General features: G+C 47.0%; 6 protein-coding genes across 6 annotated transcripts; 4 read left to right on the top strand and 2 right to left on the bottom strand.

Annotated features, from left to right (window-relative positions):
• Positions 1 to 546: 546 nt before the first annotated feature.
• GGS22DRAFT_183154 (glycoside hydrolase family 53 protein) lies at positions 547 to 1,840 on the top strand (the record flags this gene model as incomplete). The annotated part of the gene is made up of 4 exons (XM_047964057.1): positions 547 to 851; positions 940 to 1,335; positions 1,395 to 1,695; positions 1,793 to 1,840. The coding sequence occupies 4 exons, from the start codon at positions 547 to 549 to the stop codon at positions 1,838 to 1,840; spliced, it is 1,050 nt and encodes a 349-aa protein (XP_047823645.1).
• Positions 1,841 to 1,956: 116 nt separating this feature from the next.
• GGS22DRAFT_4257 (uncharacterized protein) lies at positions 1,957 to 4,125 on the top strand. Its single transcript, XM_047967059.1, has 3 exons — positions 1,957 to 2,419; positions 2,482 to 2,638; positions 2,724 to 4,125. The coding sequence occupies exons 1-3, from the start codon at positions 2,152 to 2,154 to the stop codon at positions 3,964 to 3,966; spliced, it is 1,668 nt and encodes a 555-aa protein (XP_047823644.1). The 5' UTR covers positions 1,957 to 2,151; the 3' UTR covers positions 3,967 to 4,125.
• A 449-nt stretch (positions 4,126 to 4,574) lies between these two features.
• GGS22DRAFT_183152 (glycoside hydrolase family 17 protein) lies at positions 4,575 to 5,676 on the top strand (the record flags this gene model as incomplete). Its single annotated transcript, XM_047964056.1, has 3 exons — positions 4,575 to 5,122; positions 5,201 to 5,400; positions 5,480 to 5,676. 3 exons carry the CDS (start codon positions 4,575 to 4,577, stop codon positions 5,674 to 5,676), a joined length of 945 nt encoding a protein of 314 aa, XP_047823643.1.
• Positions 5,677 to 7,238: 1,562 nt separating this feature from the next.
• On the bottom strand, positions 7,239 to 9,869 carry GGS22DRAFT_149197 (cytochrome P450). The gene is made up of 4 exons (XM_047959107.1): positions 9,400 to 9,869; positions 8,218 to 9,330; positions 7,979 to 8,145; positions 7,239 to 7,883 (listed from the first exon to the last, which is right to left on the bottom strand). Exons 1-4 carry the CDS (start codon positions 9,481 to 9,483, stop codon positions 7,721 to 7,723), a joined length of 1,527 nt encoding a protein of 508 aa, XP_047823642.1. The 5' UTR covers positions 9,484 to 9,869; the 3' UTR covers positions 7,239 to 7,720.
• A 120-nt stretch (positions 9,870 to 9,989) lies between these two features.
• GGS22DRAFT_183150 (uncharacterized protein) lies at positions 9,990 to 11,366 on the bottom strand (the record flags this gene model as incomplete). The annotated part of the gene is made up of 4 exons (XM_047964055.1): positions 9,990 to 10,453; positions 10,537 to 10,972; positions 11,040 to 11,081; positions 11,193 to 11,366. 4 exons carry the CDS (start codon positions 11,364 to 11,366, stop codon positions 9,990 to 9,992), a joined length of 1,116 nt encoding a protein of 371 aa, XP_047823641.1.
• Positions 11,367 to 13,172: 1,806 nt separating this feature from the next.
• Positions 13,173 to 14,011, top strand: GGS22DRAFT_183149 (uncharacterized protein; the record flags this gene model as incomplete). Its single annotated transcript, XM_047964054.1, has 4 exons — positions 13,173 to 13,400; positions 13,473 to 13,647; positions 13,715 to 13,861; positions 13,914 to 14,011. The coding sequence occupies 4 exons, from the start codon at positions 13,173 to 13,175 to the stop codon at positions 14,009 to 14,011; spliced, it is 648 nt and encodes a 215-aa protein (XP_047823640.1).
• Between the last annotated feature and the right edge of the window lie 222 nt (positions 14,012 to 14,233).

Raw genomic sequence — 14,233 nt, 5'->3', positions numbered from 1 at the left:
AATCGAATTCTGTTGGTCAATGGACCGAGTTGATCTTTGACGAGGGGTTGAACTCGATCAGCCTGCATACACAACTTACCTCCGTACTTATTATAAGCTAGCTTCATACTAAGACGGATAATTACCTACCTAAATACTTAAATAGGTAGGTAAATGGCCACTCGCGCGAAGACGGAAGTTTCCAATTGAGATAGCTTCAACGAGCTATAACCCCGCCGGATACTACCATGATATAGTGTCTTGACAACCCGGCTATTTCAAGCTGATTGGCTGTGGTACACACATATATAGAACACCTTCCCGTCTAGAGTAACAGCTCTATACTCTAAGATCCCACCGGATGCAGCGTCTTCGTAGACTTCTATGCTAGGCTCTTCGTATTGTCGCCGTCGAGGGAGGTCAAATCTAATTGGTGGAAATTGTGTTGAATAAAGCCGTCTAGTAACGAACACCGAGCAGATAAATACGCTATGGGAGCTGCCTAGATTCTGGCGTAAGTTTTGTGGCAATTGTGTTCAAGACGATTCCCTTCGATTTTAGAGCAAGATGCTTGCTTCTCTCTTTCTAGCTCTCTCGTCACTCACAGCGGTGCAGGCTGCGCTCAAGTATAAAGGGGTGGATTGGTCATCTGTAATAGTCGAGGAAAAGGCCGGAATTTCCTACACTACTACGAGCGGAACCGCCCAATCTCTCGAAAAGATACTTGCAGACAGTGGTGTCAATACTGTCAGACAAAGAGTCTGGGTCAATCCTTCAGATGGCAATTACAACTTAGACTACAATTTGAAGTTAGCTCAACGAGCAAAGGCGGCCGGATTGGGTGTCTACATAGACTTCCATTACAGCGATACGTGAGTAGCTTTAATGTGGATTCGTCTCTATCTATATCAACTTGACTTGCTACCGAAATCTATAATCGCTGACCAAATGCCCTTTTAGTTGGGCGGACCCAGCGCATCAAGTAATTCCTTCTGGTTGGCCGACGGGTATTGACGACCTCGCCTGGAAACTGTACAACTACACCTTAGACGCATCAAACAAGTTCGCTCAAGCAGGTATCGCACCTACGATTATCTCAATTGGGAATGAGATCAGGCCGGGTCTCCTGCTCCCAACAGGCTCGACTAGTAACTTTAACAATGTCGCGAGGCTTTTGCATTCGGCCTCGGCTGGCATCAAGGACAGTAGTCTGTCTCCCAAACCCAAGATAATGATCCACTTAGATAATGGATGGGATTGGGGCACCCAGAACAATTGGTATACCTCAGTTTTGAAGGCGGGAACCCTGACCTCATCGGACTTCGATATGATGGGTGTCTCCTATTATCCATTTTAGTAGGTACTCCGATATAATTACCACACGGCTCGACAGTTCGTAACTAACTGGCTAATAGTAACTCGGGAGCGACACTCGCAAACCTCAAGACGAGTCTCACCAACATGGCGAACACTTGGGGCAAGGAGATTGTTGTGGCGGAGATCAACTGGCCCACTTCATGCTCTCATCCGGCCTACTCATTTCCAAGTGACGTGAAGAGTATCCCATTTTCGGCAGAAGGTCAAACCACCTTTATGCAGAAGACAGCAGAGGTGTTGGCTAGTGTCAAGAATGGGAATGGTTTATTCTATTGGGAGCCTGCCTGGATGAACAACCAAGGGCTCGGTTCGTCGTGCGAGTCGAACACAATGTTCTCCGTAAGTGATATCTAACTCGAGGACCGAGATACTCGGTAGTTTCAATTGCTTTTGTCGCCTCCCTTCAAAAGTGCTCATTCTAACGTCAAATTTCTAGTGGCCCGGAAAAGCGTTATCTAGCTTGGCGGTCTTCAAGACAATCTAGAAAACATGGTGTATCATGTTAGAAAGACTGTAGATAGGAGAGTAGATCAATTCCAAATCTAAAATACTTTCTTTCTTACCTGCCAAAGAACGGAAACAGTCGATGTTCTCACCAGACCGCCACGATTATTGTTCTCAATCTACCACGCGCTTTATCCTATTTTTAGTCCTTTGGGAGATATCCAGGGGCTTTCTCGTGACGCACAAAGAGGACAAGTTCCCATTACACAACATTTAGGGGTCCTAAATGGCATAATTCGCCGCTATAATCGAAGACAATGAGTGTCATCAAAAGAAACTCGTCGCGCCTTGATGCCTTACCATAGACCGCCATTTTCTGAGTCCTCTTGTCTTCGACTTCTTGATTATTCTCTCCTAGACATGTATGATGTGACTAATAATGATCATAACCAACCCCGGCAAGTTGAAATGCCACTTATCAGCATCCCAACTGAGACGGTTCGCACCAATGTGGTCCGTCCCGACGAAGGGCCGCCATCTACCACGGAAGCATCCCAGTACGGCACCAGTGGTTTCGATGTAGGGATAGACACTTGTGGGTTCACTATAGAGAGCACAGGTGAGTTACCTCGCTCAAATTCAAAGCAATATGATACAATAGCTAACAAAATCTGTCTGAAGTGACTTGCGATTTTGGGTACGATTGTACGAATGTAGGAGGCCATCGCGGCTGTTGTGTTGCTGGGGCCGCAGACTGCGTCGCTACGATCTACACTGAGTGTATCAACCATGACAAAACCCCGACTTCAGATGGATGTGGACAGCACACATTATGCTGGTTAGTAAAATGCGAAAAATAATTCATATATGTCATCCAAAATGGGCCAGGACGAGATAATACTAACAATTCGTTTCTAACATAGTCCGGGTTCAAAACCGTACTGTTTCGTCTATGCGTACCTTTCGACTTCCAGTACCACCGAAGCCACCCTTACCTATTTCGAATGTAACGAATCCCAGGGGTTTGGGGAGATGTATCCCTTTCCGCCAGAACTGATGACAGAAACGGCAAATTCATCAACCACAGAAACCGGTTCTGGATCCGACTCGCCGAGCCTCGACTCACCCGCCAACTCACCCGAGCACTCGTCTTCGCGCTCCTCCAGAAACGCAGGCGCAATAATCGGTGGCGTAGTAGGTGGCGTCGTCTTCATCATCCTGATCATCCTCTCAGCCTTTCTCCTCCTACGCTACCGCCGCCGCCGCCACCAAGCCAAACTCCGCGCCTCCATCATCCCCCTCGGTCCCGCAAAGACGCCACACAGCTCGACAGACACTCCCCCCGAAGCCGAGAAAGACCAGGACCAGGATCAGGTCCCAGCAGAAACAATTACCGCCACCCAGCCCAAATCCAAACCAGTACCTATACTCACACCCACACCCCCCAAAACAGCCCGCCAGAAACTCTTCCGTCCCCTCTCCTCCATCCACGAACACCCAACCCCCACCCCCTCATCCACCCTCAGCCGAAACAAATCAACCTCCTCAGCCATGCCGTCTTCCGCGTCGCGGGGCAGCTTCGGTCCAAACTGGCCCCTCGGCCCCGGTCCCAACAGTAACCCGCTATCCTCCCACCCCGTCGATGCGAATCTCAAGAAACGGCTTAGCGATAGCCGGCTTGGGACTTTGAGTTTGGCTCAGGCGTTGGCTGTGGGTCCAGATATGGGGGCGGGGATAGGGATGGGGATGGGGGTAGGGAGAGAGATGGGGGTAGGAAATGGGCGCGTGCGGCCCCTGAATCTATCGCGCACACCGCCGCCGGGGAGTAGACCTGCGCCGCCGAAGTCGCCGCGGGGCGCGGGGCTCGCGGTGCAGAGTCCGCGGCTGGAGTTTGTGCCTGTGTCGCCGATCGTGGGGCGTATCACGGATAGCGGGGTAGGGGATAGGGATGAGGAGGTGGATCCGGTGTCGCCGATTGAGAGCGATGACGAGGGCGGAGGGGAGGACACGCAGAGGCTTAGTTATGTGTCTGCGCCCAGCGCGCATTTCGAGGGGGATGATTTCGTTTCGCCGGTTAGTCCGCGGGTCGTGTGGGATGGGGATGGGGATGTGAGTCCTCGGACGGTTAGTCCGCTTGGGAGTCAGCGGGGGAGTGTGGCGTCGTAGATAGGTTGGTGGGATGGTTCATTTGACGATGTTTCATGACGTGGGGGGAAAAGTTCTTAGATGATCTGTTTATATATACCAGGGACATTTGGCTGTTAGGGGTGCCTGTGGGAATACCCGGTAGCCTCTGTCACACGATTTCTATAGACCCATCTTGACGTTTGACTGAGATTTGTACTGCCGTGCTCCTGTCGTGAACCGAGGTTTGGGGGATGTTGTTGTTACTGAAAACGTGGGTTTAGACATCGTGGAACGTTGTGTCATCACGTAGGTATAGTAGTACATTTGGAGTCAAGGTGATACTGTTACTGTAGGAGGTCACAATAATGATGTAGAAGTCATCGTGTTCAACTTGTTCGTAAATGGGAGTATTGACCCTTCCGCTGTCATTGTTGATGTGGTCCAGAAGTTACTGGGCATGAAAAAGATTGAATGGACCTTATGTGTAGGTAGGTATGGGAGGCATTCGTATTACCCCTATTCGAATATGAACGTTAGCTCTTTTATTTTACCTCTTTAGTTAGCTATTTCCTTCTGTCTCCTTTCTAAACTTTGCGAATTCAAGTATTTGAACTAGATCATATTGTATTTATTTAAACACATAAAACATGCAACTCCGACGAGAACTCGTCTCCACATTCGGCTTTGTTGCCGTTGCCGCGGCCCAAGTCTATCAGGGCTTCAACTACGACGCAGTCAACAACGATGGATCATGTAGAGGCTATCCTGATTTCTATGGCTTTTTTGAGCGCGCAAAGAACTTGGCCGGCACGGAGGGCCATTTCGCAGCCGCTCGTTTGTATACGTCGATTGAATGTGGCACGACAGCCGACCCGATCTCAGCATTCCAAGCCGCGATCGACACCAACACCGACATTCTCGTCGGATTATGGGCAAGTGCTGGCCGGGATGTCTTTGGGAAAGAATTAACCGCGCTCCTTGCCGCAACTAAACAGTTGGGTGCTGCTTTCACTGATCATGTCATTGGTATTAGTGTTGGATCTGAAGACCTCTTTCGAAGTAGCGTTCAAGGTCAAGTGAATGACGCGGGAGCTGGTGCTACGAGCGCAGAAATCGAAGGCTATATTGGTTGGGCGAGAGACTGGATTCGTGGTACAGCCTTGGACGGCAAGCCGATCGGGCATGTTGATACATGGTTAGTTTCCCCCTTTACTTATCGGGTACCCTAAACCCCTATTCACGAATCGAGCTCCGGTTGAACTCATTATTATAGGACCTCCTGGATTGCGCCTGAGAATGCTGGTGTTGTCTCCTCCGTCGACTTCTTGGGCCACAATGCATTCCCATACTTCGAGACAACTAGAATCAACGCCATCGACCAGGCCACCGACAACTTCTGGTCCGGCCTTAAGCAGACCGAGAGCGTTGCGGGCGGAAAGCCCGTCTTCATTACCGAAACCGGCTGGCCAAGCAGTGAGTTCCTCCAACGGTCTCATCTCTCCCTCTTTCTATGTTTTCGGGATACACCTTTACTGACTTGTTCATAATGTAGTGGGCCCTCAGCAACGGGATGCTGTCGCTTCTCTTGACAATGCGAAAGGCTACTACTCGCAGATTGGTTGCGCGCTCTTCGGCCAGCGCACCACTTTCTGGTACACTTTGGTGGATTCCAATATGACGCAGGCGGATATATCTTTTGCCCTCACCCCTATTGACAGCGCTACGCCTAGATTTGACCTGACTTGCTAAATGCGAAATGGATGGTATCTGAGGTTAGTACCGCCAGCGGGCAGGTTTCACTAATATCAGAGGCTACCTCGATTTCGGTAAAGTTCGATAGAGAGGTAGATGGGATTTCCAGAAACTCATACCGAGCTGTGCCATATCAATAGGAAGGAAATTAAGGAGGGGGCTCGCAACAACTGACCGTGGCTCTTGAAATTCTACCTACATCCGAGGAACCGTATTAAACTGTCCATGCGAACTCCGTTCATAGGTACCGTACCGGGACCTGCCAACACCTAACAATGATTATTTTCGAAAACAATAATGGCCCATTATAATAATCAAGATTTCCCAGCACAGCTATTGTATAAAATATAATCATTAAAAGGGCTAGAAAATCATTGGAAAGGTTAAACAATCATTAAAAAGTCAAACAATCATTAGAAAGGTTCAATATTTATTGAAAACTTTAAATATTTATTGGAAGCCTTAAATACCTAAATATTTATAGCCTCAAATAAGGAGGTAAGTAACGAGGTGGGTAACGAGGTAAGTAACGAGAGGGCTTTTTACCACCCACCTTCTTGCCTACCAAGCTGTATATAGGTCTATCTTTCTGACCTTTCTGATCCTTCTAGTCCTTCTAGTCCTTCTAGTCCTTCTAATCCTTCTAATCCTTCTGATCTATCTGATCTATCTGATCTATCTGATCTATCTAACGACCTATTTATTAATCGAAATATTGTTCTATCTAGAGGTTTATCTGATCTATCTAATGACCTGTTTATTGATCGGAAGTTTGATCTATCTAAAGCTAATGTACATTAAAATACTAATATCTAGTAGCGTTGTACGAGTGATTGTTGTTGTAATGTGGTATGTTTTTATAAGAAAAGATGTAAAGGAAAAGAAACAAAAATAAAAACATGTATGTAGAAGATGTAGGATAAGGACAAAATTTGAAAAAAAAAAAATCTTAAGTTTTTTTATGGGTAAAAAGGTATCGCCAACCTTATTGCCGCCTGGGTTCTAAGGTTACTTAAGCACCTAATCTAAATCTAAGGTTTTCTAATGATTATTAAATCTTTCCAATAATTGTTAAACCCCTCCAATGATTTCAACCTATTTACAATGATTATTTTTACTTTTACAATGATTATTTTCAGGTTCCCAATCATTATTTTCGACTTTCTAATCATTATTAGCTCCTAATATTTGCCGCTATGGTACCTAATGTTAATGATAAATCAGATACCTGCATGGGAATCTGGATCTTAGCAAGGATTGTACATTCAGCTAATATAAAAAGAAAAGAAAAACCCTCCATCATGATCATGGCTGCATGGTTAGAAAAATGAGATCCCTAGCAAGCCACAAATTCAGCGCCTAGGTTGCCGTTTTCAGTCAACAACTCGCTATGATGCTCGACTTTGAGGCGCCCACCAGCCATGTACTAAATGACATTGACCTTCTTACTTAGATGAATTAGATAGGCCGCCCTTTCTTTCCGTAGTCGATCATAGATCACGAGGCTGCGGCTTGCCTAGTAAGTGCGCAAGTCCTGAGACAGGCCGAAGCCCCAAAGCTGCGCTAAGTAGTACTAGGTAATATTTCAAACAACCTAATATGGTGACAAGACGATGAGTTAATAGGTACCTAGCTGGGCAGTAAGAAAAGGGGCAGATCCTGATGTGCCGCATCGCCGACCATCACCACCAATCCACTGTACATTCCTGCATCACCGGATCCCGGTCCTTGAACTATGCTTTGAATTTGTCGGGGCCGGCCTGTGAACCAATGAAACTGCTTTTAGGATCGCACAATCACGGCCACGTACATATGTAATAGCAATATTCTGCAAGCCACCAAGCCCATAAGAGATACCGCTGCATTCGGGGCCGAGCCGGAAAACTAAGTACCTAGTATGTTATAGCGCCACGGGCGTGCCCGCTAGCCAAAACCCCGATTGTGAGACACTACACCGACTGACCTTCGCCTACGATGAAGGGCAATTAGGACATCCTTTTTCGCTACGTGCCGTACCTGCTAGGTACCCAAATTTACCTACTTAGGCTCCGGTTGAAACCCGGACCCCCCGACACATGAGAGGTTTTTTCGCCCAGAGGACATAGATCTTCTGGTCGAACCAGTCCTCTGACTTATCGCATAGTTCAAGATCGAAATTGAATATGACCTTCGATAGAAGAAGACGCATCTCATGCCATGCCAGACTAAGTAGTAATTGTAGAAGGTTAGCGTCTCCTCAATCATGTGGTGATGTTGAGGATCGTAGTGAAAAGGGGAGTAGGAGTAGACGATAACTTACCCCATTCCCAAGCAATTTCGCGGACCAAACGAGAAAGGCTGTCTTGCATCGCGCTTATCGTTTTCATACTTGGGATCCCCCATCCATCTCTCCGGGACAAATTCGTTTGGATCTTTAAAGTAGTTTGGGTCTCGATAAGCTGCTGTCGTGGAGACAGAAACTGAAGTCTGCGATATCATCATTAGGAATGGTACATGACTTGGGGCGCAACAAGTACGGATATCTTAAGATCGACTTACGCCTTCAGGAAGCCATTCTCCTAGCACTACATTTCCACCCTTTGCGATAGTTCGCGGGAAGCCTTGGGGTACGGGAGGATACATACGGAGACCCTCTTCAATGCAAGCATTCAGGTAAGGCAATCGAGCTAAAGCCTCGATGCTCATTTGCTCATTCGAATTGAATGCCCCGCGAATCTCTTTAGTAAGGAGATCCATGCTGCGGGGGTTTCTTAAGAGGAGATAAGTAAGCCCCGAAAGTAAAGTGGCGCTGGTTTCAGTACCAGCCGTCATAAACACCTCGGAGTTAGTACGTAATTCCTGCAGTGACAGAAGATGATTCCCATCTCCAGATAGAACTCCGCTCCACACGTCGGCACGATCAGCTCCTCTAGCGAGTCTCCTGTCTAGACGATCCGCGCTGTATTGATGGTGTGCGATGCGTGTCTTTTTTACTGACTCTGGCTCTAGCATCTTGAATAGGGCCCCCAGAATCGGATATGATTGCAGGAACTGAATGAGCGGAATGAAAGAAATGGACGTAAAGACAAGCTCGATCCAGGTTGTGTACTCGGAAGTCTTCAGGCAACCCAGAGACTCACCGTACGTCAGATCAGCCATGATGTCGAAGGTCGCCAGATTGTAGATCTTAGCTATGTCTGCGCCGGCACCACCTTTTTCTTGTAGAGCATTCTGAAGTACGGTAACCATAAGGTTGGCATAATTTTGGAGTAATCCCTCTTGCCCCTTAATTGCCCTATCCGAAAAAGCGGGAGCGAAAGCCCGTCGAACGATACCATGCTTCTCAGTATCAGATATATCGGGTAGTGAAGGAGACCCATTCTCTGGTTCTGGGTAGAATTTCCTGTCCCTAGAATTCTCTTTCCTTCCCTTCTGGTAGCCATATATGTCTTTCCACGCTCGCGCATCAGTATAACTTATGTCATTCGGTGCAAATCTGACGACCGGACCATACCGAGCATGAAGTCTCTGTAACCATTGTACCTGGGTTCCGTTATAAGCGGCAATCCAATACGGAAGTTTAGTGATCGCGCTTATTCGGGGACCCGGAAAGCGACCGAGGGGGTGGAGAACCGTCGATGATAGATACACCCAGGCCAAGTATGTAAATATCTGCGCCACATCAGATCATCAGCACCTTATACTAACTGTATAGGTAGGTTCGTGTGTCCATTAGCTTACCAGAGAAGACAATATCACAGAGATATTAGAGCCTAATTTGGGTGTCAGCCAGGCCAGTGCTTTTATCGTCGTCGCTTCCGACATGGTTGACGCTTCGCAAGTGTCTAAGTACTGAGTAACGAGACCTTCGAATCCATACAAGAAAAAGACAGCAACCTACCAAATATAAGGTATTGGCCATCTGGTTCACCCCCGGAAGAGTCAGCAAATTGCGGGGCATGAGTGTAAATAGCGATTGTTGATTAGTAAAACACTCCGCCCTCCCCTTGTATCCGATGATCTATGCCACTTGGGCATTGTTTGGATGTACACCGCTGGCTTCATCCTAGAACGCATCTTTTAGAAGAGTTTCAACATCGATCGATACCTATGATGGGCCACTAGTGGTCGTAGAGACCCCTCCTAAGTATTGTCCTTTAACACCGTTCTCTTAACACCGGAGCGACACAGGAGAATAGCTCGAGCAAGCCCCAATAGAGAAAATGTGGGATTCAGAGTAGAAATTAAGATTCATAAGATTTGTTGTCAAGTCTGAACGGATCTATGCGATCCCCATGATACGCACGAATTCCTGGCCTATCACCACCCCTTCACATGAAAGATGTCTCAGTCCGAAATTCCCTATTCACCATAATCTTTCCTTTCGGTATCGACTCCAGTGCATAGTTTTCGAGGATCTCGTGCTCGAAATTGACGGATGAGGCACCACCAGCTGCTGGACGAAGTGAAATTTCATCATATTCAAGGCGCTGGCGATGCAAGGGACTTTTGTTATACCCCACAGAGATCCTGAAATTTGAGTGTGTCGAATAAAAGGACTCGTCGTTTGTCTTTCTTCTTCCTAGGCGACTCCGAAAAAGGGGCGCGTATGTTGGCAAACAGCAACCCAATAGGCCCACGACGTTCTCAGCCAATTGCCAGAACAATGTTCCTGCCGCGTACCACGTTATATCGGAGAAGTACGTTGACGGCTCAGACGCCGAGAAACTCGTAATCCATTGGAAGATGACGATCCGAGTGATGCCAATCGCAATGACACTATCCTCGGGGTTGTCTACGGAGTTAGAATTGTTTTATGCATCGGGGTTAAGACGGTGTTAGGGAGATAAACTCACATAGATCCCAGGAGAAAAATACCGCCCGCAGCAAGCTTTTGCCGTAGAGGAAGCTGTAATCTGTACAAATGGGGAATCGGCACAAGGAAGATGACGCAATCGAGAACTAAATCGGAGACAGCCATGGATAGGTAGAATGGCTGAGCTTTAATGCAGAAACCACTGTATTCGGTTTCGATATTGGTCCAGAGTGTTGCCACAGGCGTGCATTGGAAAGCACAGACCATTGTGAAAGCTGTGCCCCAAAGCACGGTTATCCCAATGAGGGTATCACTGACGAGACGAGAGGAACGACACGAAAAGAACCGGCGATAGAAGAATAACACCGAGAGCTTGATAACCCATAGCCCAGTAACCCCAAGCAATTGGTACGCGTATCTGGTTTTCTCGAAAATGATAAGTTGGTCTGTATGTGCGACGTGCCCGCCGATCAGCTGTTGGCGAGTGCTTAGCCCTCCCTTTACGGTCGCTACAAAATATATTTCAATTAGCTCCCAATTTGAGACTCAATTCCCGACTACTAACATACCGATGATTTGGATTATCGAGAGCCCAATACAGATTATCCTATTTGGTCTAGGTTAGCACGACCGGCCCGTAAAGGGGGGAGTGGCATGACGTACTGGACCAATGTCAGTCGATACGGCCTTTCGGGGTGTATTATAAGGGCCTACGTACCATCGATAGAAATGCGATCCAGTCGTCGACACCTAGCCTCGCTGGGGTTGCTAGACGTGAGTAAAACCTAAGGCTTATAGCAGCAATGACTATTATCATAAATAGCACGGCCGTCCCTATCAACGAATGCTGCGGGTATGGGTTATAGTTTGGATCATGGTAAGGGCTTAGCATTTTCATAACCTAAGTGATGAAGGCACTTGGTCATAGAGGATATCAAACTATGAAAAAGAAATGCAAATAGGCTACTTTCCATTGATGAATCGGGTAGAAAGACTGAGGACCGCCGGTTCCTCGTGAATACTTACATACTTTACCTAAATATATAATACCGGATAGTCAAAAATGTTCATATAGAGGAGGTTTGAGACATCCACGTGGGCGAAGGAAACCACGCCGTATTCCATCAACGAGTGGGTGAGATTTAGTCAACGACTTCTTCGTTGGCTAATACATACCAAGAGGTAAGAAAATATAGTATATTTGGTGAAACGCGAGGGAACAACAAAACGCTCACCGGCTCAACCCGACCTAAATGTGAAAACAATCGCCTCTTGGAGATATATTTAGGAACCAGATCGGCGAACTGCTCCATTTGCCCATTAAACCATATCGGACTTTAGTATTTCGCGCAACACGGATAAGTCTCAGCATGATTCAGTGGCTGGCTTAATAAGCAGTAGTTGCTGGGAAACAGGGATATGGCTGCCGGCGACTCCAGACTCTAGTAAGATCTGGTGAATATATCCTACTTAAGGATAGGTAAGCACGAGAAAGAGATATGGGATTCAACTTTGAACTATACCGAAAACTTCAAGTGGCTTGTAGAGTTAGATACCGAGTCGGCACCCGGCTACCTTGATGTCACACATATGTGATACACTCTGGAGTGGCATACACCGTGTAACGTAAAGAGGCAACTCAAGATGTCGTTCGGACACCAGAGTGACAGCGAGTCTTTCCTGATTTCCTTATCCCAATACGATATCGACGCCAAAGTAGAGTGGTTATTCTAGCTCGCCATGTGGCTTCTTAGAAATGTGTTGAGTTGGCTGGCTGGTACCAACGCTGCCAACGATGAATTAGAAGGCACAGACCATGATGCGCACCGCCACTCAGCTGGATGATTTTATTTCCTCCACGCTAGAGAATCCGTTAGAGTATGGCTACAAGGATGTTTCAACTGGTGTTGAAATATGTTCTAATAGAAGTGCAGGAATACACGCAATTCCGAACTTTTAGCCGGGCAGCGGTTATGGGCTTGTTTGGCACGAAGAGAGGGCGTAGAGAACTTGTATGTCGTAATGCTGTGTAGGTAAAAGTCGCCAACATCCTCATAGGAGAGCTCAAGTGTTCGATGCGATAGGTTGTCATGTTAAAGGATCCAGAGAAGAAGCTCTGTGGTTGTCGCGCCAGAGCCCTTGGAGTTGCTCATGTTCTAGGACGTAGGGGGTATATTGGAGCATGCATGCTCTTGCGTCAGCCTCATGTATACTGTACGTAAGCTTTACTTTTTGCCATTTCAACAATCGAAGTCTTCACGGAAGAATGATGAAGGAGGATATGAACTAAGAAGTGACATAGGTGGAGATTTAATTCACATAAAACTGCATAACTATATGAATATCATGTGATTTGTGTAACCTGCAGAACTAATGTCGCCCCCTTGTCGGCCCCTATCCGATATTATCTCCTCATTTAATATCCCCTTTCCTTTTTGTTTGAACAATTTCGAATTTCAGCTAGTTTCATGTTCTAGTTTTGAAAATGGCAGAGGTCATAAGGCGACACAAAAATTGCCTACGGTCTCACACTCTAGGTGACTAAATCATGGCCCGTCTTATTAAACAAACGGCCCCGACCCGGCCCCCTCATACCCTTACACCGGGACGGAAGCGGCATGCGAACCTCCGATATGTCTACACTCTCACTGCCTTCGTGTCCGTCGGGGCTTTCCTCTTTGGCTGGGACTAGGGAGTCATGGCCATGATTATCGCAGACGAACGATGGCTGAAGCTGATACAACCCTCCAATGACTGGAGCGTCGGCTTTATTATAAGTATCTACAATATCGGCTGTATGGTTGGTGCTATGACAACCGGGGTTTTCGCAGATGCGTGTGGCTGCAAGAGGACAATATCTCTAGCAAGTTTGGCATTCATTATCGGCCCATTGATCCAAGCCGGATTTTACACTATCGCGCAGATCGTAAGCTTTAAACCCGCCCTCGTCACTAAAGAAATGCAATTGCGAAAGCGAGGCTGATTTTAGTCGCACTAGGGCGTCGGTCGCTGGATTCTCGGACTTGGTGTCGGCGCGTATTCTGCCGGTGTCTCTCCGGCTGAACTCCGTGGTAGGATTGTAGGAATCGAGATAATGATCCCCCGTTTTGATGAGATGGTCGTGTTCAGGCTCGTGGACCTATGCTGCCGCGATCTTCCCAATTTCCCTACGAGTGAGTTATCATGTCGATTAACTAGGTATTGAATGATGCATTGCTGATTTTCCGCCATAGGCAAAAGGCAACGCCTTGTGTACTGCTTCTCCCTGGATGTCGAACTTTGTAGTAGCTCAAGTGTCTCCCACTGGAAGTGCCACAGGTTATGGCATTTACGTGCTATTTGCAATCATCTGCATCATAGCGTTCTTATTCGTGCGTTATGCCCTTGGTAAGTTGTCCTAGTAATACGTATGTCTTACACGCATCCTAACCAGCTATAGTTGAAACGAAGGGCCGCTCGCTCGAAGAGAGGGCAGAACTTTTCGGTGTTGACGGAAATGAGAAGGGTCAGGTTGCGAGATTCAGCAAGAGAAGGTAAGCACATAATGAGACTTTTAAGCCAATAGATGGTCACTAGTGTTCTCATCTTAAGATTCCTTATCGTAATACCTAGAGTGCTAATGGAAGTTTCGCCATTGCAGAACTACTCTAATATAATTCAAGAGATGGAGATGCCACCTTGGCCGACGATAACTCGGTGAGCATAGAATAGTGATTGATAATCCACAATAATCTATATTTGAGCTGCGTCATAAATGAT

Source organism: Annulohypoxylon maeteangense (assembly GCF_022496945.1).
Source record: "Annulohypoxylon maeteangense strain CBS 123835 unplaced genomic scaffold GGS22scaffold_1, whole genome shotgun sequence".
Classification (NCBI taxonomy): Eukaryota; Fungi; Ascomycota; class Sordariomycetes; order Xylariales; family Hypoxylaceae; genus Annulohypoxylon; species Annulohypoxylon maeteangense.
Note: the sequence above shows the minus strand (reverse complement) of the source record. Positions and strands in the feature narration are given on the sequence as shown.

Bases quoted from the DNA above. Each gene is read 5' to 3' on its own strand.
- GGS22DRAFT_4257 (XM_047967059.1), top strand. From the start codon at position 2,152: ATGCCTTACCATAGACCGCCATTTTCTGAGTCCTCTTGTCTTCGACTT. The intron at 2,420-2,481 runs GTGAGTTACCTC...ATCTGTCTGAAG, and splicing joins GTTCACTATAGAGAGCACAG to TGACTTGCGATTTTGGGTAC. The intron at 2,639-2,723 runs GTTAGTAAAATG...TTTCTAACATAG, and splicing joins GGACAGCACACATTATGCTG to TCCGGGTTCAAAACCGTACT.
- GGS22DRAFT_149197 (XM_047959107.1), bottom strand. From the start codon at position 9,483: ATGTCGGAAGCGACGACGATAAAAGCACTGGCCTGGCTGACACCCAAA. The intron at 8,146-8,217 runs GTAAGTCGATCT...ATGATATCGCAG, and splicing joins GAGAATGGCTTCCTGAAGGC to ACTTCAGTTTCTGTCTCCAC. The intron at 7,884-7,978 runs GTAAGTTATCGT...ATTACTACTTAG, and splicing joins CGAAATTGCTTGGGAATGGG to TCTGGCATGGCATGAGATGC.